The sequence below is a fragment of the Phycodurus eques genome, chromosome 1 (assembly GCF_024500275.1).
Source record: "Phycodurus eques isolate BA_2022a chromosome 1, UOR_Pequ_1.1, whole genome shotgun sequence".
Lineage (NCBI taxonomy): Eukaryota > Metazoa > Chordata > Actinopteri > Syngnathiformes > Syngnathidae > Phycodurus > Phycodurus eques.
In genome coordinates this window covers 31411187-31437378 of record NC_084525.1, presented here as the reverse complement: position 1 = coordinate 31437378, position 26192 = coordinate 31411187, and the positions used below count along the sequence as shown (strand labels likewise).

At 43.2% G+C, this 26192-nt stretch overlaps 1 protein-coding gene across 5 annotated transcripts in view; it reads left to right on the top strand.

Moving 5' to 3' along the window:
* The first annotated feature begins 2256 nt into the window (after window positions 1-2256).
* The window catches only part of LOC133408539 (tumor necrosis factor receptor superfamily member 14-like), a 59246-nt gene continuing 35310 nt past the window's right edge, over window positions 2257-26192 (top strand). The window contains exons 1-4 of one of the 5 annotated variants that reach the window (XM_061687569.1): window positions 2257-2503; window positions 18788-18884; window positions 21672-21795; window positions 23469-23597. In XM_061687569.1, coding sequence (XP_061543553.1) covers window positions 21789-21795; window positions 23469-23597 — 136 coding nt within the window. In that variant the 5' untranslated portion in view covers window positions 2257-2503; window positions 18788-18884; window positions 21672-21788. Of the gene's footprint in view, window positions 2504-11740; window positions 11875-12179; window positions 12280-12532; window positions 13270-18787; window positions 18885-21671; window positions 21796-23468; window positions 23598-26192 lie in introns of those variants that run through there. The other 4 variants (XM_061687579.1, XM_061687589.1, XM_061687560.1 and 1 more) reach the window with 4 other exon arrangements.

The following is a 26192-nucleotide window of genomic DNA, read 5'->3' as shown; positions in this document are numbered from 1 at the left end:
TTAGGCATAGGAAAGACACAAGATGAAATAACATCCATTTTTCCAGGGGTAGTACTGGTATTTGATTGACAGTTTACAGTTAAGCGGGGTGTGGTTTCAGAGCATTCAGCGGACACGTCCAAGGCATCTGAGAGCGAACATAACATTTTATAACTCTGGCGATTTTTTAAATCATTAAAATTTGGCAGGGTTGTTGACAACCCTCTTCTTTGTGGTGTGCCAAATTTACAAGACATTTTCACTTTATAGGGACTTCAAACACAGAATTTGTGATATTTTGATTTTTTTGTGTCTGTTTTTGTCACGTACGTGGTTAAGGCGAGGGCGAGTAACGCAAGGTAAGAACATGGTGGACCCAATTGCAGGGAAGCAGGGAGGCAAGGCAGGAGTCTCAAAATAATATTTAATCTTAGAAAAGGGAAAACTGAACAAAGTCCCACAACAGATACCACTCAAATCAAAGTAACAAAGAAACACTCGAATATCTAAAACTAGAAACAAACTATGACCTGTGAGTAAGACGTGGAATAGAAAAGGAAAATGACACCTGACAATGACATACCACAATGATAAAGACAACTGACGACGATGACATGGCAGAGACATGTGACAACGACAATGAACCGACAAGAACTGAAAGAAACCAGGGAACTAAATACAAACAGATAGACGAGACAACGAGGAACACCTGGACAAGACACGAGTGGCTGGAGAGAGCTGATTGGTCGACACAAAGCAGACGAGAACAGGTGGACACAACAACTTAATGAGCACACGACAAACATGGAACACAGGAAAACATGGAACAAAACTAAACACAACCCAAACCAAAACACAGACCATGACAGTTTTGGCTCTATGAAATTACTATGAATTACCAAAAAATTGATAACCAAGTAATTTCTCAACATAAATCATCACAGGTAAAATAAAATATTTTTAAATGTATTCTGTGTGTATATTTTTGTCTAAAATGGTAGTATCATATGATATGGAAGATTTGGAAGAAAATGGCATGGGATAGGAGAGGACAGTGAAAGTGTTTGTGGGACTACGAAGTAGGCACTAAATATGCATGTAGAATTTGGACAGTGATGTACAGAACAGGGGATATTTTATTCAGAAATAACAGTTTCTCAATAGTTTTTGTTTTAAGCAATTCTTTTTTTTTGACACAAGTTCAGGCAACCTCTCCAGCCTTTGAAAACAGCCTTTCACATGGTACAGAAGATGCCGGCAGTGAGGCTTCAGGCGCCTCCCCTGAATAAAGCTTTGCGGAAATGCCCCCTCCAGTACTCTACATCAGTGTTCCCCAACCTGGTTAGGAGTCAGCATTTTTCTGACGGACCGGCTGTGGTGGCGTGCATCCATCTATCCATCCATTTTCTGAGCCGCTTCTCCTCACTTGGGTCGCGGGCGTGCTGGAGCCTATCCCAGCTATCATCGGGCAGGAGGCGGGGTACACCCTGAACTGGTTGCCAGCCAATCGCAGGGCACATTCACACCTACGGGCAATTTAGAGTCTTCAATTAACCTAGCAGGCATGTTTTTGGAATGTGGGAGGAAACCAGAGTACCAAGAGAAAACCCACCCAGGCACGGAGAGAACATGCAAACACCACACAGACGGGGCTGGGGATTGAACCCCAGTCCTCAGAACTGGGAGGCAGTCGTCCACTGTGCCGCCCAAAATATTTATGATTTTAAAAAAAAAAATTTAACCCACCCTCAATGGGTGAAATCAATGAATTCCAGAGACCCAGCTATTTGTACAATTGTACAGTTTGAGGTTCATAACCTCAAATGCATGTTAGCGTAGCTGTGTTTTTTACTAAAAGATTTGTCTACTACATTCAGTAGTACATTCAATTCACTTATGTCCCTCCCTCGCCTGCACGGAGCCGCCTGGCGCTGGCTGATCATTGGTCATTCGCCGAAGTGAGTGACAACACTGGGGAATCGCAAATCACATGGCAGGACGTATAATGAAGTCCCGCCCATGCAATGCACACTGGCTGGTCGTTGGTCATTCGCCGAAGATTCAGAAATGAGTGACAGAATCAGAATCATCTTTATTCAGAACGCTTCCGCAGTTTCGTTTCAGCTCCGAAGTCGGCAGTCAAGCACACTTAAGAGAAGCCAAGCTAAAAGAACGAAACGGAGTCACTGATGGTGTAATGGTGCACTCGCCTGACTTTGGTGCGGGCAGCGTGGGTTCAGTTCCCACTCAGTGACGGTGTGAATGTGAGTACGAATGGTTGTCCGTGTCTATATGTGGCCTGCGACTGACTGGCGACCAGTTCAGGGTGTAGTCCGCCTTTCGCCCGAAGTCAGCTTGGATAGGCTGCAGCGCCGCGCGACCCTAACCAGGATAAGCGGTGTTGACAATGGAAAGAACGAAACATTTCATACACTGATTCAGTTCTGTTCGTTCACTAAAAAGATTCGTTCAGTACAACAGGAAGTGAGCCTTGTTTACCAAAATGTCTCGATGAAAAAAACAAGTAAGTTATTTCCTTTGTGATACACCGTGTTTGACTTGTTTGACGTATTAAATTAATTGACATGCATGGAAATGTTGTAGATGAAGAAGCTGTTCAGTTTGGGCAGTCTTAGTCCTCTTTATTCCGGGGAGGGGAGTTCATCTCGCCAGATGGCCGAGTTCGACGTTACGATAGGAGGGGAAGACGTCAGACAGTCTGAAAAACGCAGTACACTCGCAAAGTCGAAGAGCAGTGTATGAACTATTCTGCTTTTGAAGGAGGGATGATTGTCATTACCACGGATTTCAGATGGACAGAAAAAAAAAAACAGACGCATAGATTCCCCCTGTTAACACTTTCGTTTTGTGGTAATAGATCCTTTGACCACGCCACTGCATACAGTGCCCAGGACAGGTCACAGCAATTGCAAAAGCCACAACGCCACACATTAATGCCACAACACATTGACATGAACACAAAACAAATGCAAACGCCACAACAGGTACACAGAAAGTGACCGAGGGATTCCCTCCGACTGTAGAATTGGGACTGGGTGGGGCGTCCCTAGATCTTTAATAAGGGAAAATGTATGAAAAGATTATCCTAACTGTTGCATCGTGGCCAAAAGAAGTCGCAATACACCTCTGATTTTGTTCATATTTCTTTACTGAACTTTGAGCAGCAACAGCTTCGGGTTCAACGTCTTCTTACCATGAGGAGCACAGTTACATAAGAAGAGCGAGTATAACCTCTACTGGTAAACTCCAGAATTACATACAACATTAGTCAAAATAAGTGCACGGTACTTATTGATACAAAACATAATTATAGTTAGGGCAGCACGATTAGTTTGATCAGTATTGTAATCATGATTATTAATCACGATTATTCATCATGTTAGGGAAAAGTCTTTATTTTTATTGCACTACTTTTAAACAAACAATATATAACACTCTTCATTGCAAAATGAATCTTTAAATAAGAAGAAATTGTAGATAATAAGAAATAAAATTAAACTTTAGCAAGGGCTAACTAAGTAAATATGCTATTTCAAAGTGCAATCACAAAATGCAACTTAATGAAAGCAAATACAATTAATGGATAAAATGCAATAACATTAGTAAGCAAGCGCTGACTTTTCATTGGAAAATCCCCTTCGTCAATATAGTGACTTGTCAAGGAAGGACTCGTCTCCGTTGTTCTGCTTGACCATCGGTCAATCGTGCACGGTCACAAACGGCAAAGAAATCGACAGTTGTGATTTCCCTCTCTATTTACTCCCAGGGTTTTTTTCCATTGCAGTCAGGCCTGTTGAAAAGTTGAAGTCAAGTCAGCCGCTACAACGATTGTTAATAGTGTACTATCTTTATTTGCCAAGTATGTCCAAAAACACACAAGGAATTTGTCTCCGTGTGAATTTTGTCCCAATTCATTGTGATATAAAGTTGCTAATTTGACCTTTGGTGAAGTTGTAGCTCAATGTTAAGCTTGTAATGCGACTGTTTCTACTTTCTTTCCAGTATGGTAAAATAATTTGTATATTTTTAAAAACTAAAATAAACGCTAAATGCCATCAATGCAAGAGTGCAACCCACCGTTTAATTGGTTAGCTGCCTCAGTGTTGGCAAACACGTATTTTATTGTTTCAAGCTTACCCAATTGACTTCACTTCCACGCTGTGTAGGCTGAGGCTCGGATCAGACTTTTACACATTGCGAAAGCCGGAAGCGACTGGTCATTTATTTAAACGTAGTTAAGAAACACTTGTTCGCCGCCTTTGTGCGCGTTTTTCTTTGTTTTCACCACTTTCTTCTTTGGGGTCGGCGGACTGTAGGCATCAAAACTGGGAACCGAAATGTTTAAATTTGAACGAATCCGGGAGAACCAGAATGTTAGTTGTTAGTTCGGGTTCCAGTCGATTCTCAATGCCCAACCCTAATTAGAAATGAGTTTATCAGAGGGATGGCCAAGGTTCGATGTTTTGGAGACAAAGTTAGAGAGAGCAGACTTCAATGGTTTGGACACGTCCAGAGGAGAGATAGTGAGTATATTGGTAGAAGGATGATGACGATGGAGCTGCCAGGCAAGAGATCTCGAGGAAGACTAAAGAGAAGGTTGATAGATGAAGTGAGGGAAGACATGAGGGCAGTTGACCTCAACCTCCCCAACATGGCCTATATAGGCACGGTTCATTGCGCTGGCGGATCTACCCATTCATATCTAGGATGTCTTAGCGTGACATGCTGCCTCTCCGCCAAGGTGCTGAGAGCCCAACTTAAAAATAAAAGGTTCATATCTTACTACATTTGACCTCTATGCGATTTTAGGCTTTTATTTTGAAGTTGGCCTCTGGAGCGCGGTGCCGGTGCTCAATGAAGCCTTGATCATATGTTCGCCCTCTGGTGGCTGGATGACTATGTTGCGTGCCCTGCTACAAATGAAACACTATTCATTTGCAGCAGTGCCCGCATTTTAAATTTAATCGTGGCAGTTATCATCGGGCCTCCTGCCCGATGATAGCTGGGATAGGCTCCAGCACGCCCGCGAACCTAGTGAGGAGAAGCGGCTCAGAAAATGGATGGATGGATGGATACCTCACCCTTATCACCAAAAACTAAAGAAACACATTTCAAAACATTGAACAATATCTCAGAATCATCTTTATTTGCCAAGTATGTGAAAAACACACAAGGAATTTATCTCCGGTAGTTGGAGCCACTCTAGTACGACAACAGACAGCCAATGTGACTAAATATACTTTTAGGACATAAAAAACACACGACGGAGTGTCATTGACCAATGAAAGGTTACCAGTAATGTGGTAATGCTCATACAATGAAAAATGTGCAAATGATGCAGAGTCCTCGTCGATCCTTGTAATGACTTTGATTTGTTGAGGAAAATTGAGGAAGTGGAAAGTTGCAGTTTTAGAGTTTAAGTTTAAGTTTTAAAAACGTGAAAGTAAGCTATTTCGGAGCTATTTTGGAAAGTAAGCACTTTCGGATTGCCATAAATCATCAATGTTCCAACTTCGTTCATTAAAACTTGTGCAGCATCCCAATGTAATCACTTGGTCCTTCGGCAATATGAGTCCCCTGTAACCCAGACGAATAATAGAGTTGGAGGGAGTCCTGAGGTCACTTCTGGTGTACTTAGTTTTGTGGTGTTTGCATTTGTTGTGGTGTTTGCAATTGTTGTGACCTATCTTGGCACCTTCGAGTGCCACATAGGAAGTTTGTTTAAGATCTGATGTTACATTTAAAAATAAATGCCCTTTGAAATTTGCATATATGAGTATCATTACCTCTGATTTCAGACAAATATTAAAAATAATCCCCATCTTATCACTCAGCTATTCCACTTCTGCAAGTTACAAAGCTATCCATGGAGGCAACCCAGGAAACTTCATTAAGATCTGCTGATGTAGCGTTACAGAATAAAAGACCTTTGAAATCTGCAATACAGTATCCGAATCAGAATCATCTTTACTTGCCAAGTATGTCCAAAAAACACACAAGGAATTGGTCTCCGGTAGTTGGAGCCGCTCTAGTATGACAACAGACAGTCAATTGACAGAGAACACGTTTGGGACATAAAGACTGCGAAAAATAGAGCAATAAAGGGAATGCTAGTTATCTGGTAATGCCGGTACATTATTATTTTTTTTTTTTGACAATTGTGCAAAAAGATGCAGAGTCCTCTAGCACTTAGAGCAGTTCGAAAGACTAATATTGCAATAGTCCGGTGCATTGACCATTGTGCAAAGGGCGCCAAGACTTCAAGCGAGTAGTGCGATAATCTGGGACAATGGTGATTGTGCAAATGTTGCAGATAGTCCTCAATCAGTGTGCAAATGGAGCAGATGCTACTCTGGCATGAGTGGCCAGTATTGGTCAACAACAGATATGCAAATAGTGCAGCGTGGCGAGACTACTACAGTGAGTGCACGAGTAATGTATAATTGGCCCCGCAGAAATGTGACAACAAACTCAAGTAAAAAAAATTGCCAGGCATGTTGTAATAGAATTGTAGGTTAGCTGTTTACAGAAGTTGATTGCAAGAGAGAAGAAGCTGTTGGAATGTCTGCTAGTTCTAGGTTGCATTGATCGGTAGCACCTACCTGAGGGAAGGAGCTGGAAGAGCTGGTGACCGGGATGTGGAGGGTCCGAGAGGATTTTGCATGCTCTTGTCTTAGTTCTGGCAGCATGCAAGTCCTCAAGGGTGGGTAGGGGGGTACCGACAATCCTTTCAGCAGTTTTGATTGTCCGTTGCAGTCGGAGTTTGTCCTTTTTTGTAGCAGCACCAAACCAGACTGTGATGGAAGAACATAGGACTGATTCGATGACCGCTGTGTATAACTGCCTCAGCAGCTCCTGTGGCAGGCCGTGCTTTCTCAGAAGCCGCAGGAAGTACATCCTCTGCTGGGCTTTTTTGAGGACGGAGTTGATGTTGATCGCCCACTTCAGGTCCTGAGAGACTGTAATTCCCAGGAACTTGAAGGTCTTGACAGTTGACAGAAGGCAGCTGGACAACGTGAGGGGCAGATGTGGCGAAGGATGCCTCCTGAAGTCCACGATCATCTCTACAGTCTTGAGCGTGTTCAGCTCCAGGTTGTGTCGGCCGCACCACAGCTCCAACCGCTCCACTTCCTGTCGATATGCAGAATTGTCACTGTCTTTGATGAGGCCGATAACAGTAGTGTCATCTGCAAACTTCAGGAGTTTGACAGCCGGGTGCGCTGAGGTGCAGTCGTTCGTGTAGAGAGAGAAGAGCAGCGGAGAGCGGACACAACCTTGGGGTGCCCCAGTGCTGATGCTGCGTGTGAATGAGGTGGCCTCCCCCAGCCTCGCCTGCTGTGTCCTGCCCGTCAGAAAGCTGTAAATCCACTGGCAGATGGCAGGTGAGACGCTGAGCTGGAGAAGCTTGGATGAAAGGAGTTCTGGGATGATGGTGTTGAACGTTGAGCTGAAGTCCACGAACAGGATCCTCGCGTAGGTCCCTGCACTGTCGAGTTGTTCCAGGATGAAGTGCAGTCCCATGTTGACTGCATCATCCGCAGACCTGTTCGCTCGGTAGGCAAACTGCAGGGGGTCCAGCAGGGGACCTGTGACGCTCTTGAGGTGGTCCAGCACGAGACGTTCAAATGACTTCATGACCACAGATGTCAAAGCGACAGGCCTGTAGTCATTTAGACCAGAGATTGTAGGTTTCTTGGGGACTGGAATGATGGTGGAGCGTTTGAAACTGGATGGTACTTCGCACAGTTCCAGATATCTATTGAATATTTGTAAGAAGACTGGAGCGAGCTGGTCCGCGCAGATTTTGAGGCAGGATGGGGACACATGGTCTGGGCCTGCCGCTTTGTTAATCTTTTGTTGTTTGAAGATGCGTCTCAAATCCTGTTCGTGGATGGTTAACGCAGCAGTCGGTGGTGTGATTGTGGTCGGTGGTGCGGCCGGGTGGGTGTGTGGTGTGAAAGTGTCCTTTTCAAATCTGGAGTAGGTGTTCAAGTCGTTGGCTAGTGTGCTATTATTCTCAGCTTGTGGGGATCGTCACTTGTAATTGGTCAGAGACTGGAATGCACGCCAGACTGATTTAGAGTTGTTAGCGCTAAACTGTTTTTCCAACTTTGCTGCATAGTTCCTCTTTGCAATGTTAATTTCTTTAGTCAGCAGGTTTCTAGCGCGATTATACAGGGCCTTCTCCCCGCTTTGATAAGCGTCCTCCCTTAGCTTGGCGAAGCTGCTTAAGATTGGCAGTGAACCACAGCTTGTTGTTGTTGAATGTGCGAAATGACTTTGTTGGTACATACACATCTTCACAGAAAGTAATATAGGATGTGACAGTGTCATCTAGGCTGCCAGCGGAATTTTCAAAGACACTCCAGCCTGTGCAGTCTAAACAGCTTTGAAGTTCCATCTTTGCTTCATTGGTCCACTTTTTCACTGTTTTCACTGCAGGCTTCCCGTATTTAAGTTCTTGCCTGTATGTCGGTATTAAGTGAATTAAGCAGTGACGAGCCCAGTGGTGCACGAAGTTTAGCACGGTATGCGATCTGCTGATTGTATTTAGGGAGTTCGTGGTTGAGTTTAGCTTTGTTAAAGTCCAGAGAATAATGAGGGGTGAGTCCGGGTGTTTTTTTTTCAATTTTGTTGACTTGTTCGGCGAGCGTTAGCAGTGCGGCGTTCGTGTTAGCTTGAGGTGGAATATAGGTGCCAGCGAGAATGATGATGCGAACTCACGCAGCGAGTAGAATGGCTTACAGTTCAAAAACAGCGACTCCAAATGCGGGCTGCAGTGTGTGCTGAGTTCCGTGACGTCCGTACACCATTTTTCGTTGATATAGAAGCATATCCCACCGCCTTTTGATTTTCCCGATGATTCCATGTCGCGGTCTGTTCTGTGAAGATGGAAGCTGGGAAGCATGACGGCGCCATCGGGCACAGCGTCACAACGCCAGGTCTCCGTAAAGCACATGGCGGCAGAACGTCCGAAGTCTTTACTGGTCTTTATCAGAAGATGAAGCTCGTCCATTTTGTTGGGGAGGGAGCGTACATTCGCGAGGTGGATTTACGGGAACGCCAATCTGTATCCTCTCTTGCGAAGTTTCACCTGGATGCTGGCTAGCTTCCCTCTGTGGCGTTGCCTCCGCCTCCATGCGTCGAAGACCGCGGACGCTGCTCCGGTGAGTAACTCGTGGAAAAAAACTGAGCGGATTTGCGAAAGTTGGTGAAAGAAAGTCCGGAGTAGCCTCCTTGATGATTAGCAAGTCTCCCCTTGTGTAAGTGAGTCGTGTAATGTCTCCAAAGACGAACGAAAAACAAAAACAATACTAGAGAGCGCGTAACTGAGGCAACCACATTGGTAGGCGCCATCTTGTGAGTATTTGACTTTGTTACCTCTGATTGTAGAGTGACATAATAATGCCCCTGTTATCACTCAGCTATTCCACCTCTGAGATATTAGGCTATCCCATGATGCCACACAGAGAGTTTCAATAAGATCCAATGAAGCATTTGAAAATAAAAGTCCTTGATATCTGCTAAGGATGTAACTATAGCTCACGGTTTGGTTTTATCATAGTATTAATCTCCATCCATCCATCCATTTTCTGTACCGCTTTATCCTCACGCGGGTCACGGGCGTGCTGGAGCCTATCCCAGCTATCTTCGGGCAAGAGGCGGGGTACACCCTGAACTGGTCGCCAGCCAATCGCAGGGCACATATAAACAAACAACCATTCGCGCACACATTCACACCTAAGGACAATTTAGAGTCGTCAATCAACCTACCGTGCATGTGTTGGGGATGTGGGAGGAAACCGGAGTTCCCGGAGAAAAGCCACGCCGGCACGGGGAGAACATGCAAACTTCACACAGGCGGGGCCGGGGTTTGAACCCCAGTACTCATATCTGTGAGGCAGATGTGCTAACAAGTCGTCCACCGTTCCGCTGGTATTAATGTCACGGTACGATAATTATTGCGATATCGTGGGAAAGCTCATGGTATTGCAAGAAGACTCACCGTATTGCAGGAAGTTTCACGGTACAGGTGGGGCAAAGAGGCGAAAGCAAGAGAACTGAAAAACCTCTTTCTTGCTCTTGCTCTTCTTCTTGCCGAGTCCTTCTCGATAGGTTTTAGTAGTTTCTATCTGTTTTCCCACAGGTTTTTGTAAAAGTCAGCTTCAAATCATATACTACCGTACACTTCATTCCTGTCCATCCAATGTTTACATTCATATACTCTACCCCCAAAACAGTATTATTGCTGCAATAATATATGCTCTCAATAACAAAACTGTCCATTGAGAAATTGTCTGTTCAATAATTTAACTGTATATATTGTAATATCATATATATTTTTTAGAACATCATAAATTAGATAGGGCCCATTAACAGTGATTTCTTTGCTTGAGTCCAAAAATTCAAGTCAAGTCATAAATGCAGGAGCACTCTTTCTTTTCCGCCACTTAGTGATATTGTATGACTATTTATTTTTCTGGGCGGAGTCGGTAATATGTTTTAATTTGAAATGTGGACAGAAGAGAGGGAAGTACGTCACATTTATGTTTGCATTGATATCTGTATTTGTATAGAGTGGACCTATTTCATTTTCGGCACTACTGTAATGTATTGGCAGAGGGATATGTTGTAATAGAGAGTCTATCATTATTCTGATGTTCTTTCACCCACGACTTTCGGCTTGAGATAAACAATGGATGGATGGATACTAGCAGCACTAAAGAGTGCTGCTGTTCCAATATGTTTAAATAATTTGGCGGATCATCTCTCTGAGGGGTTTTCTCCGGGCACTCCGGTTTCCTCCCACATCCCAAAAACATGCGTGGTAGGTTGATCGAAGACTCTAAATTGCCCATAGGAGTGAATGTGTGTGCGCATGGTTGTTTATTTCTATGTGCACTGCGATTGGCTGGCGACCAGTTTAGGGTGTAGCCCACCTCCCGCCTGAAGATAGCTGGGATAGGCTCCAGCAGCCTGCGACCCAAGTGAGAATAAGCGGTAAAAGAAAATGGATGGATTGATGGATCTATTTGAGGTGGAGCGGCCTGTGGCGGGCCGGCTAGTGGGGCTTCCCAGTGGTGGCCGCCACCGGCCAGGATGCAGCTTCGCTAAGTGGAGCTCCACTAGCAGCCGATCCTGGCCCATGGGTCAGTGTTTGCTGGGACGGAGTCCGACGCGAACGAAAGGCGCCTCTCGCCCAATCGATTGCGACACAATGCTCAGACCGGCATAGCGGCTACGCTGTAGCCATGGGAGGGACTCAGGGCACTGATTTGTTTCTGCATCCCTCCCAACGTAGCCTTCGGTCATGTGGGCCACTCAGCTTATCAGTGTATTGTTTGTGACGTATCCCACATGGTCACATGGGTTACGCATCCAATCTGGTGCGTTTATACCCTTAATGAGGAAGTGGAGCGCTGTAGTGTGGCTGTAGCAGCTTGGGTAAGCGGTGTGGATGTGTATAGCATGTCCAAAACTAAATTTTAAACACAACGGCTCATTATTTTATACAGAAACAAGACCACGATGATATCGAGGCACTTTTAATTTTGCGATATCGCGGTATCATGGATATTGTTACATCTGTAATATCTGCATATGAGACTGACATCTAATCCATCCTGATTTCAGATGGACGTTAAAAATATTACCCGTGATCACTCATCCATTCCACTTCTGGGAGATACTTGGCTAGATTTGTATTGACTTTTAACATGTTTTCTTTTTTTCCCCCCAGATGTCAGCTAACTGATTTTGGATTTGCATCTCAGCCCATGCAGGGTGTTACAACATTAGCATTTCCGGCTTGTCTCAAGTGCCTAAAGCAGAATGCCATTGGGAAATAACCAACTGAAAGCTCATCGTGTGCTGGTAAACCAAACTATTATATGTAGCTGTTTTAGCAAGCCTTTCTCCTCTCTACCAAGGATTGACTCAATCATATTGGCTGTTTTAATCACTGTTTGGTTGTTTTAACGATTACATAAAAGCCTATTGGTGGTGGTCTTGCACTGTTGCAAATGTCATTTTGTTGATTTCATTTAATTGCATTGTTTAATTGCAGAACAGTGGAACTTCTTAATTCGATTGCCCCTAAAGTTATACAATAACAAAAAAATCCCTAGCTTTAACCCCTGCGGGTTAAACAAACATGCGTGTTATTTACAGATATTTCCCAATCAAAGGCTCACGTTCACGTTCATAAGCCAGCCCGACTGATTGTCGTGCCTATGTGGAAGCCATGATGGGAAGGTCATCGTTACCATGAAGGCAAAGGCGAGCTACTCTTGTTTACATTTAGATGAACAAAACCAACAGATTTCTTGTATTGTAGTATTTGTCTGACACTGTCTGCCCAAATGTGGATATTTCAGCACACTTATAACTGTAGAAAATACTGTGCAGTAAATTGCAGATGTGATGTAGTTTGGACTGCGCGCGCACACCGCCCCCCCCCCCCCCCCCCCCCCTCACCCCACACACAGCAGCATCAGAATTTGCACATTCACATTTTATTTAGAATCTTTTTTTATTGATGTTCATGCTGTGGTTAAAATTTAGTCACTATTTACTCAGTACTTGTGTACTTATTTCACTGTGTACTCTTTACTCTTACTCAAGTAATTTTTTGGAGGACTACTTTTTACTTGAGTCACATTATTGTCAAGTAACAGTACTCTGACTTGAGTACAATATTTGGCTACTCTACCCACCTCTGGAGCGGACATCCTCTATTGCTACTCTTCGGTTTAAGCAACATTTTTGCTCATCAGATCAGCCCGTATCGTAGTTGTTGCACCGGTCTTTTGCATTTTCACATTGAAGTGCTGCCCTGGTTGCGGTCCAAGCGGAACCGCGAAGCACACGTGACATCGGCGACAAGAGTTGATCCGCTAGTACATCTTGTATTAATTAGGAAACGCGCCTAAAATTATTTAATTACTTTACGCATGTTAATGTTAAATGTGACGGAGTTGGTGTTAAGGAATATGTCACAACATAGAATGAACTAACTTCAAATTCAGAAATGGCCAATAAAAACAGAAAAATATTGTACTTAATATTTTCCTGGAGGATGCATTTGGGATTATCCTTTGAAGTTGGTAATAGTGAAAAATTAAGTGAAACAGACAATGATTTTAGTCAATTATTTTCCAGAATGAGAGTGCTCAAAGAGGAGGATGCTATTCATGTGGCACAACTTGAAGCTGACATCAGGTCCAGGTGGAGATGGGCCTAGCTAAAGCTGGAGGCCAGAACAAAAAGGCAAAGAAATTAGGAAAATCTTAATCTTCAATTTGTGCATCAAGATGTACTTGAGTGGTGTAAATAAGTTTTTCTGTGTGAAGAATTATTATTATTTTTTGCCTTATTGTACTCTTCAGTCTTCCAGATTGCTTAATTTATGTTATGTTATAATAAAATACAAAAAAAAAAAAAAATCTGCGGGGGCCCGGGGGATCCCCCCAGGAAACCACTCCCCCCCCCCACAATTTTTTTTTTGCTCACCTTTTTCATGCCTTTGATTTTGCATGTCTGTCTAAGGGGCTACTTGTTACCATGTCACCTGGGGTTGTTACTGCAGTAATTTAAAACCGTCCAACAACTGTTACTTCAACAAAAACACGGCAGTAAGACATACAAAGAGAACGTACAACAATACTAAGGCATTTATTCTCAATGCTCTTGTCTATGGAAACAATTAGAACCTGTGGAGTTTAGCTTCAGCTTCAGTTTAGTTTACTCATTGTCTCGGCATGGTCAATCAACTCTACATATGTCACACTACTGCCACTACTGGTGCTTATCGGTACATGCAAAATCACTACATGCCTCTACATGTGTCCTTGCAGCTCAGCTGACACAAAAGGCAATTTTATACCCGGGCGCAGTTTGCCTTTATACTTGAGTGCAACCCACACGCGCTGTTTTGAAAATGTGCTGCAGTTCTCCAGTCGGGGGTGTCGCTACGGCTGGTATTGGCTAGGACACCACAGGTTGGAGTTTCCTCTGCATTTTATGGCCAATTCCGGTAGCCGTTTTTACTTTCCGGAACAAGGAACAAAGTAACAACAATGGCGACCGTGGATCAGTGCCTGCTACAACACATCGACCTACACTGTAGATGACCAGATGATGCGTTTACTTATATTACAAAATCGATTAAGAAGGCGGTGGCGTAGGGGGTATGTGCATCCACCAGAGGAAAGTCGGGATGGCAGTATTGAGGAACCAAGGGGAAAGCTGAATACGTCATCACAGCATGTGACTAAAACGGACCAATCACGAGAGATGATCTCCACAGCATTCTGCGTGCGGCGAAAATATGTGCTGTGTGCGCGTCACATAGGGGCAGTACGGGTGCTGTCACACGCGCGAGCGCTGGAGTATCAAGAGGTCTTAAGTTGACGATAACAATTGTAAACCACAGTGTCAGCTCATCAATACTAATCGTCCAGCTGCGCATTCATCACGTTTTTCCAAGGCTTAAAGGCGACTCCTCACCCCTAGCGATGGTCCCTGTCCATTTCCTCATATTCTATGCATCAGTCATGCAAATTCAAACAGAAAAAAAAAACAACTTAATTTTATGTACTGTTAATTTTGTTTTACAATTATATGGATGTTAGGAATGTTGACAATTTTCCTCAACATTACCTGTACAGTCCATAAAGATTTGATGATGGTGATGGTTTGACGCTGAACATTTTACTGTCGTTTCATAATTTTCTATGGAAAAAAATTCAGAATTTAGATGAAACTAGTCTGCTGTGTTTTTGTCCTTATTTTCAGACCAGTTTTGTCAGAGTAACATTGTTTCTGTCATTCCTGGCTTTGTTTTATATTTATTATATTACTATCATTGTTTTTGTGACTTTTTAATATTTCGCTCTTCTTCAGTGAAATCAATTTACTGTTACACTTCTGCTTGTTGCTGCATCCATGCATGTGGGTCCACCTGTCTCAAAGACACTGTTCTGAATTAATGGGTTGAAGTTAAACGTGAAAGATGGAGTAACAGGAGTGCAGGACTGAATGGACGGACTACTTGGATTGACGGCCCAACTTCAGGGTGGATCGGAGGGATAAGTACGGGTCAGGAGTCTTGGCAAAGGGATGCTCAGCAAGACAGTCCCTATATCAGGCAGACATAAGTCACTTGTTCTACTACATTGGATGACCGAAAATCAAGGACATTGTGAAAGTAATGCTGATCTGGGCAGGCAAGAGACAGCAACATAGGATCCACGGCAGGGTCGAGAGGCGGCCGCTGGACGAGTGTCGCCGGAGTATGGTGAGGAAGCGGCCACTGGACGAGCGTTGCCGGAGGAGGGTCGGGAGGCAGCCGCTGGATGAGTGTCGCCATAGCAGGGTCGGGTGGCAGCCGCACAGCGTCCGCCGCAGGAGCAGGAACGGGACCTTGCTGCAGCTGACGCGGAGCCGGAATAGGGGCCCGCTGCAGCTGCCAAGGAGCCGGAACGGGGCCTGCTGCAGCGGCCGAGGAGCAGGAACAGGGTCTGCATTTGCTTTTTCAGGCTGCCGCCATAGAGGTTGGGGAGCACAGGAAGCAAGAGGGGCAGAGTGTGCAGGAACAAGGGAAGGTGAACTAGGAAACATGGGTGGTACAATACGAGATGAAGAATTTGGAACAGAACGAGGGCCAGGTTTGTGGTCAGGACTGGACGGGCATGGAACGAGGTGTGAAAATTGGAAATAATTTTGTGGCTGTGAAACGGAGCAGAACTATATGACGACAAAACTGAACTTTTACTTGGGTGCCTCAGTTGGCCACCTCATGGAGGTCCCGGATGGATGTCCAAATGGGTGCCCATGTAAAAGTGAGAGGGAAAAGAATTGGGCGTGGACATACAGTGATTGGAAAAGGGATAATGTGACAACAACTCACGTGGAAAACCAGGGAAAAAAAATCTAAATTGGTGTCGGAGTCAGAAACGGAGTGGAGGTTAACTAAATCGGGGCAATTTCCGAATAAATCAGAATCTAAAAATTAGGTGAGGGGGAAATGTTAGGGCTACGTGAAAGAATGGGGCTTACAGGATGAGGGTGTGCTTTGTCGGCGGGCTGAGGGCGATGGCAGGCAGACTTGTGGCATCCTGGACAACGCCGTGTACATCTTGCTGCGTCCTTCATTGGTCATCTTCATTCTTCATTATTAATTCTGCAGCTTCATTCAAAGGACACAAGTGCAGGGAAGCAGGAAGGCAAGGGAGGAGTGCAGGAATCTCAGAATTGATTAATATGCGTCCCCCGTCGAAGACACACAGAAATTAGCAGGGACGCATGAAACACTTTCATTCTGCATCCGTTGATACATAGTTTAAGACCTGCCCTCCGTGTGTGTGTGTCGATGAAGAGCTTCCACACACAATGAATCAAAAGTATGAATCCTTTCTTGGTGCTTGCCAGTCAGAGGCAGAGTAGGGTGGGTTATCGTTCCATCGAACGGACACAGGAGTTTTTTCACGACTCCATAAATGTTCATTGTTGTGGTAACACCAGTCGCGCCATTCACGACGCAGCAAGCAGCTGGCAGAACTGCGTTTGCTCTGTTAATGCACACAACTGGGACACAGGGAAAGTTAAGTTTTATTACATTCGCTAAACTAACAAACATTCGCACTCACATTCACACCTACGGGCATTTTAGAGTCTTCAATGAACCTACCATGCATGTTTTTGGGGTGTGGGAGGAAACCGGAGTGCCCGGAGAAAACCCACGCAGGCACGGGGAGAACATGCAAACTCCTCAGAGGCGGGGTCGGGGATTGAACCCCGGACCTCAGAACTGTGAGGCAGACGCTCTAACCAGTCGTCCACCGTGCCGCGCTAAGAAAACAATTTTTCTAAATTGGAATAATAAACTATAAATATTAATCACTGGAGTCACTGATGGTGTTGTGGTACACTCGCCTGACTTTGGTGCGGGCAGCATGGGTTCAGTTCCCACTCAGTGACGGTGTGAATGTGAGTGCGAATGGTTGTCTGTGTCTATATGTGCCCTGCGACTGACTGGCGACCAGTTCAGGGTGTAGTCCACCTTTCACCCGAAGTCAGCTGGGATAGGCCCCAACGCCCCGTGACCCTAACCAGGATAAGAGGTGTTGGAATTGGAGGGATGGATGGATTAATCACTGGTTAAATCTCATCGTAGAATAAATAGCGTTAGAAGAAAAAATCTTCAGAACGAACATATCAATTAGATAATTACATAGGGTGGCACGGTGGATGACTGGTTAGCACATATGCCTCACAGTTCTGAGAATCCAGGTTCAATTCTGGCCTCTTCTGTGTGCAGTTTGCATGTTCGCCTCGTGCCTGTGTGGGTTTTCTCTGGGTACTCCGATTTCCTCCCACATCCCAAAAACATGCATGGTAGGTTGATTTGAAGACTCTAAATTTCCGTTAGGTGTGCATGTGCGTGTGAATGGTTGTTGTGCCTTGCGATTGGGTGGCGGCCAGTTCAGGATGTATCCCACCTCTCGCTCAGAGTCAGTGAGGATGAGCAATATGGAAAATGGATGGATGGAGTTCCCCTGTTGTGATTGTACGACACGTGTCCAACCGTATGCAGCACAATGTGCAGGCATCATTATTTGGGTTTCTGACCGTGTCGCCAGTCCACAAACATGGACTGCGCTGATGCTTTGCCCCTACTAGCTTAGCATCGCTCAAAGGAGCATGTCATATGTACGATGTCGATCTCACTTACTTTTGGTTTCGGCGTTCTGCTTTTTACGCTGCATCATCGCTAACTTTATTTTTTTTAAAGTAACAAGCCCATTCTTAAAATGTAAGGAGTAGAAAGTACAAATACTTGTTTAAAAAGTAAGGAGTCACCAAAAAAATAAATACTCAATTCGGAACAGTTTTACTGTGCCACAGTGGAGGATTTATATTGCCACTGTGGTCCTTTGTATTCTGATTTATTGAAAATTTCAGTCGGAGAGAACAAAGTTTTAAAGGGAAGTGGTAGAAAAAAGGAAGAGACAGGGAAAAGATAACTAAATATCAGAAGAGAAGACAACAAAAGACAGTACACTAGCTGTAAGAAAGATAAGGAAAATAAATCATTATATACAAAGTAGAATGACAGATGAGCGTGTCGTATGGGGCAGTCATGCTTCACCCTGTGAGGGAAAGACAGGACAATATAGGACAGGATTGGACAGAACAAGGAGAAGGTGCCTGCAATGAATAAACAGTTAGCTTTTTAGAGAGCTAGCTTGCTGAAATCTGGCTCGCTGACATTAAATTATGTCACGTTTGAGCATTAACATAATACTTCCAATACATTTGACCACTCCCCCAAAAACAAAACAAAAAAACTTAAATTCGCTATAATTTGCTAATTTTCTACTAGTTTCAGTAAAAACTGAGCATTTTTCCATTTGGAAAGGCAGAGGTGTTGGCACAGTTATTATAGCTCATTATATTGTACAGGGAAGCATAGTCTGCTGAGACTTGAGGATCGACATGGCTCCAGACTCACTGTGTTAATGTGTCCTTTAGCAAGACAGAAGAGCTGTACAGTCCACCCACTATTGTTATCGCGATCCTTACTCAAACTCAAAGGCTTCTGTACGCAAACAACTCGAATTTGACCTACAATTAAAAAGTATCTGGAACTTGAACGAATTAATTTAGAGACAAACATGAATATGGGGGGTTTGTGTGTTAGTTTGAAGAAAGAAAAAGTCATGTTATGTTCTTGCCTTCTCTTTCTAACTATAGCCATAATAACCACCATGTTATCTCTCTATAGATCATCCTGATTTATGTCTTCAGAGGCTTTACACTTCAATGTCATCAAACTGAGTATCAACTAAACCAGGAGCAATGTTGTCCGAAGTGTCCAACTGGTAAGACTATATCCATTTCAAGTTGGTTACAAGATGCTTGAAGTAATGTAGAAAAATCTGTGCTGGTTAGTCATTAAAAAAAAAAAAAAAAATTCTGTGAAGCAATTTTTACATTTTAATCTAGGCTGTCAAATATAGACAGCTGCAAGAGAACAATTTTATTTTTGTTCAATTACATTTTAAAATGTTAAATAGCTGAGGCGCTGTGTCAATATTTATTCTATTTCATAGCTATATATACTATATTGCCAAAAGTATTCGCTCACCCACGAAACTAATCAGAATCAGGTGTTCCAATCACTTCCATGGCCACAGGTGTATAAAATCAAGGACCTAGGAATGGAGACTGTTTTTACAAACATTTGTGAAAGAATGGGTCGCTCTCAGGAGCTCAGTGAATTCCAGAACTGTAAAAGGCTGCCACCTGTGCAAAAAGTCCTGTTGTGAATTTTCCTCGCTCCTAAATATTCCACAGTTGACTGCCCGCTGTATAATAAGAACGTGGAAGTTTGGGAACAACAGCAACTCAACCATGAACGTAAACTGACAGAGCGGAGTTAGCAATGCAGAGGCGCATCGTGCAACAAGGTCGCCAACTTTCTGGCGAGTCAATTGCTACAGATCTCTAAATTTAATGTGGCCTTCAGATTAGCTCAAGAACAGTGCGCAGAGAGCTTCATGGAATGGGTTTCCATGGCCGAGCACCTGCATCCAAGCCATACATCACCAACTGCAATGCAAAGCGTCGGATACAGTGGTGTAAAGCACACTGCCACTGCACTCTAGAGCAGTGGAGACGCATTCTCTGGTGTGACAAATCACGCTTCTCCATCTGGCAATCTGATGGACGAGTCTGGGTTTGGTTGCCAGGAGAACGGTACTTGTCTGACTGCATTGTGTCAAGTGTAAAGTGTGGTGGAGATAAGATTATGGCTTGGGGTTGTTTTTCCGGAGATGGGCTTGGCCCCTAAATTCCAGTGAAAGGAACTCTGAATGCTTCACCATACCAAGACGTTTTGGACAATTCCATGCTTCCAACTTTGTGGGAACAATTTGAAGCTGGCCCCCTCCTTTCCAACATGACTGTGCACCAGTGCACAAAGCAAGGTCCATAAAGACATGGATAACAGAGTCTGGTGTGCATGAATTTGACTGGCCTGCACAGAGTCCTGACCTCAACGTGATAGAACACCTTTGGGATTAATTAGAGTGAAGATTTAAGAGCCAGTCCTTCTCATCCAACAACAGTGTGTGACCTCACAAATGCGCTTCTGGAAGAATGGTCAAAAATTCCCATAAACACACCCCTATACCTTGTGGACAGCCTTCCCAGAAGAGTTGAAGCTGTTGTAGCTGCAAAGGGTGGACCGACGTCACATTGAACACTATGGATTAGGAATGGGATGTCACTTAAATTCATATGTGAGTCAAGGCAAGTGAGTGAATACTTTTGGCAATATAGAGTGTGTGTGTTTGTGTGCGTGCGTGTCATATATATATATATATATATATATATATATATATATATATATATATATACACATATACACACAGCGGCTGACATATAAGTATTTAACACGTCACCGTTTTTCTCACTAAATATAAGGTGCTATTGACATGAACATTTCAGCCGATGTTGGAAACAACCCAAGTAATCCAGACCTACAAAGAAAGTAGAACAAATAAGATCAGAAATTATCCATCCATCCATCCATTTTCTGAGCCGCTTATCCTCACAAGGGTTGCGGGAGTGCTGGAGCCTATCCCAGCTATCAACGGGCAGGAGGCGGGGTACACCCTGAACTGGTTGCCAGCCAATCGCAGGGCACATTTAAACAAACAACCATTCGCACTCACATTCACACCTACAGGCAAATTTAGAGTCTTCAATCAACCTACCACGCATGTTTTTGGGATGTGGGAGGAAACCGGACTGCCCGGAGAAAACCCACGCAGGCACGGGGAGAACATGCAAACTCCACACAGGCGGGGCCGGGGATTGAACCCGGGTCCTCAGAATTGTGAGGCAGACGCTCTAACCAGTCAGTCACCGTGCCGCATCAGAAATTATGTTGTGTGTAAAAATGTGACATGACACAGGGAAAAAGTATAGAACACATGAAGAAAGGGAGGTGCAAAAAGGCAAGGAAAGCCAAGAAAACACCTAAAATCTACCAACTGGCGAACACAATTTTTGTTGTTAGGTCTGATAGTGGTTTTTATCAAATGTTTGGGTGCGGAATCCAAAACTGATCTGTTTTTCTCTATCACGTCAAGTTTTTGAACTATAGATCCCAGTTTTCTTTAAAAAATGTGAAAAATTATGTACTTAACAGATATTTGCTTGTTTTATAAAACTTTTCAAATATTGACCTACAATGTAATATGAAAGAAACAGGCATGAATGTAATGTGTATTTAACACTATTATGTTTTACAAAGGATATGGCACAAATCGTCTTAATTCCTACTATGCTATCTTGCTGTTTGCAGATATTGATAGTACTGACTTATTGGGAGCGTCACACACCTCTCACCACACTGTCTCAATTGTGACTGCACAAACAAGTTTCCACGTAGCTGTAGATGAGTCCAATTGTAATCAGCTGGCAAGTCTTACTACAGCTAATCAGTGGAATTTTGCTTATCTGGAGGGTAAGCTGTGGAGAAAATGCTTGACGCGCTAGAAAAAAACTGACTGCAATTTTGGAATCAGCCTGCCAATTTTAGTTTTAATCATCATAAAAATCTAACTTAACAGAATTTATTTTTTCAAATTGTTCCCCAGTGTATAATCAAACATCAATCAGCCCCTTGTCAGTGCAAATGAATATCACCTGGTTCAGTCCTAATTGATGGCCTACAAAATATTTTTATTGCCAAGGTGGGAGCCAAGAAACATCTCATGATAGGTAAGAGCAAAGAGCTGTCTCAAGAATATTGCAAACTAATTGTTGTGAAACATAATGGTAGCATTGGCTCGAGGCGCATATCTAAGCTTCTGAACGTTCCAGTGAGCACAGTTGGGGCCATAATAAGTAAGTGGGTAGCCAATCATAGCACCATAGATTTGCCTTGATCAGGTGCTCCTCACAAGATTTGTGACAGAGGAGTGCAAAGATTAATCAGAATAGTTGTTCAGGAGCCAAGGACCACCTGTGGAGAGCTTGAAAAATTGCTGGAATTAGCAGGTACTGTTGTCACACGGAAAACGGTGAGTAATGCACTCCGCCGCCATGGCCTGTATGCACGCTCACCACGCAAGACCCCATTGCTGAAAAAAAAAAAAAAAAAAAAAACGTCAAAGCTCGTTTAAAGTTTTCTGAACAACATTTGGACAATCCAGTTAAATACTGGGAGAATAACGTATGGTCAGATGAGAGCAAAATTTAACTGTTTGGATGCCATAGTGGACACCACGTTTGGAGGAGAAATGGCACTGCACATCACCCTAAAAACAACAGTAAAGTTCAGAGGTGGGAACATGATGGTGTGGGGCTGCTTTTCAGCAAATGGTACTGGTAAACTTCACATTATTGAAGGAAGGATGACTTGGCAAATGTACCGAGACATTCTTGAAAAAAATCTGCCGCCATCTACGAGGATGATGAAAATGGGTCCACAAGGGTGGACATTTCAGTGGGATAATGATCCAAAACATACTGCCAAGGAAACTCAATTGGTTTGAAAGAAGAAAAAACAATCTACTAGAATGGCCCAGCCAATCACCTGACTGGAATCCAATAGAAAATCTATGGAAAGAACTGAAACTCAAGGTCCATAAATGAAGCCCACGGAACCTTCAAGATTTGAAGACTGCTTGTGTGACGGAATGGGCCAAAATCACACCAGAGCAATGCATGAGACTTGTTTCTCCATACAGGAGAAAGTATTAAATAAATACCAGTTGGCGTGTTCAATACTTTTTCTCTGTGTCATTTCACATTATTACAAACAACTGAGCTTATTTGTTTTACTATCTTTTTATGAATGAAGTATTGCCAAAAGATGTGTTGGCCCCCTTCTCAAATTCAGCTAAGTGATGGTCAAGAATGTTTCACACTGCAAAAAGTAAAGTCTAAGAAAGTAAAAAAGACTCGTTACTAGGATATTGCTTTTATTTTTATCCTAAAAAAATACAAATATCTTATCATTAGTACAACTATGTAATACTGATGGATTGGTTTTAGCATGTTCAATAAATTAAAGGTGAAGAATGTCAGACGCCCTTGCATCTGATCAGCATGGTTTTTGCAGCCCTTGGAAGAAAGTTTGGGATAGGTTTTTGCCATGGTATCATTAGTGTCATTATACAGATACCTCATGCAGGTATCGTTTGAAGTCATACTTTTTTAAAAAAATTGAGGAAAAAAAAGCCATAAATTCATAATTTTGGTAACGTGACAGCAACTATATTTACTGAAAGGGCTCTCCTAACAGGCAATGAGTGAGATTTCTTTGGACCTATACACTAGTTATTTCTGTAGAAAATAAATATCCCAGGCATATTGAGTGACTTGTAGTTTGTGGTTATTAAAATTACACATATTCTCATGGACATCTATGCATCTGTTCTTTACAACAGGAAGTCATGTTAGGAACGAATGTACCATAGACGGCGGCAGCACATCATGCCGACTGTGCATGAACAGAACCTACATGAATATCCCGACTGGACTTAAACATTGCTTTCCATGCACAAACTGCAATGCAGGTAACCCTCATGTCATGTTTTCCATTATTGCTAGACATACACAATATTGCCAAAAGTATTCGCTCACCTGTCTTGACTCACATAAGGTCTGAAATGACATCCCGCTGCGTCCTGACCTTAACCCGATAGAACACCTTTGGGATTAATTAGAGTGAAGACTTAAGAGCCAGCCCTTCTCATCCAACAACAGTGTGTGAGCTCACAAATGCACTTCTGGAAGAATGGTAAAAACATTCTCATAAACACACTCCATAACCTTGTGGACAGTCTTCCCAGAAGAGTTGAAGTTATAGCTGCAAAGGGTGGACCAACGTCATATTGAATCCTATGGATTAGGAATGGGATGTCACTTAAATTAATATGTGAATCAAGGCAGGTGAGCAAATACGTTTGCCAATATAGTATATTTCAAGTTGTATCTACAACTACAACTCGGTTGTTCATTAAATTTTATTTCTGGAGATAAACATACAATACAGTGGAACTTCTAAAGATGGATAAACACATCCATTTTTAACATCTTTAACTGATTTTTTAAATGTGAGAGACCCAACACATGATGAGGAAAAACTTGGCACGTGCTTATTTTTTTATAAAGTGCCATATACATATGTCCAACACAGCACGTAGCAATATCTCTGCAGAGAATCTTGAGTCTCCTTCCTCAAACCAGTTGTCTGGCATAGTACCAAGGCTGACCTCAGAGAGGCAGCATGGTGACACAGGGCATCCAGATTGCCGGAAGATCCCAAAAATCTTATCTATTGACTAAATCTTGGTAACAAACTTTTTCCATATTTATTGTGTTGAGTGGCTTTGGAAACATGTTATGCAAACAGTCAAAACAACCAGTTTATTCATGTTCGGTAACAGCACAAATTTCAGATGACTTCCTAATTGGCTCTTGTTCTGTTTCACATCACACTCTGAGGACAAGCACTATAGAAAATTGATGACTGTCAAAACCACATTCTACTGGTACTTCATTAAGTTACAATAAGTTTTATTTGAAGTGGAGCACACAGATGAGGATTTGCAGTCATAAATATTGAACAGGCTTAAAATTTCTGTGTACTCCGCGGGAGAGGAGTCTTTGGCCTTGAAGACAGCAAGCCATCTTAGCAAAATGAAGCTCCTTTCCAGAGCTCTACTCATTGAGGAGGTACGCGCCCAAGATAAAGGCATCAATATTCGCAACCCTGTCTCAGGTGAAACAGCGACATTGGATGAGATGATGAAGATGAATTTCTCTTGGAAGGAAATGTGGAGTATAGAAGCATTTCACACCGGCTTCATTTTGCGAGCAACATATGATGTCTTTCCATCCATCCATCCATTTTCTAACGATTATCCGAGGTCGGGTTGCGGGGGCAGTAGCTTTAGCAGGGACGCCCAGACTTCCCTCTCCCCAGCCACTTCATCCAGCTCTTCCGGGGGGATCCCGAGGTGTTCCCAGGCCAGCCGAAGGACCATCTCCCAGTATTCTTAAACAGTGGTATAGAATAGATTTTACATGCCCCCACTCTGTCCATAACCAGCAACCCTCAAGCACATCCTGGTTGGCTGTCAAGACAAGCCTCATATAAGGTCATTACACCTTGTGGCACAATCAAGGGCCTTCCAGCTGATGCTGCCGACCAGACCAGCAGCCATCAATGCGGGTCCGTGTCTGTTTTGGTAATTGTATATCATGTTTGAAGACATACAATAAAAATAGAAAAACTACTGGTTATTTGATTTTTGTTTTAAAATAGAAAAACCAAAATTGAAATACAGCTTGATTTTATTTTTGTTGTCTGGAATGAGGAAGAAAAAGTTGAATAACGCTTTGATTTTCAATTGTCATTTCTAGAATGAAAATCGAATATAGCACGGGACACCAATAGAAAAATGGCCTGTATATTTGTTTTGGATTGGCGGAAGTTGCCCCTGACAAGAACAGTGCTCATGGTGGCCAGTGTAGGGCGACAGCCTGGTGCCTGCACATGCCAACCACTAGAAAACAACGAAGAACGAGGGGGTGCAATTATTAGCCGACAGTTGTCGAATGAATCAAATTAGTGGTACGCAGTAAGCAGTTTTGAGATGCAGCTGGAGATGGAACATTATATTGTCTTCATTTGACTTATCTCCCTCCCACACCTGCAGCCTATGAATCTCATGAATTGCGCCCCCTCATTCTTCTTCTGATTTCCGACGGTTGGGATGTTTCGGTACCACACTCTCACCCTTTACTGGCCAGCATGAACACTGTTCTTGTCCGTGAGTTCTGCTAATCCAAAACAAATATACAGGTCATTTTTCGATTTGTGTTTTGTGCTATATTCTATTTTCGTGTTAGAAATCCATCCATCCTTTTTCTGTATCATTTATCGTCACTAGGATCGTGGGCGTGCTGGAGCCCATCCAAGCTATCTTCGGGCGAGAGGCAGGGTACACCCTGAACAGGTCGCGTTTTAGAAATTACAATTATTCAAATTGTCCATACTCGTTCCAGACAGGTTTTTATATTTTAAAACAAAAATAAAATAACTAGTCGTTTTTCTATTTTTAATATCTGTCTCCAAACGTTATATCCAACTTCCAAAAGAGACA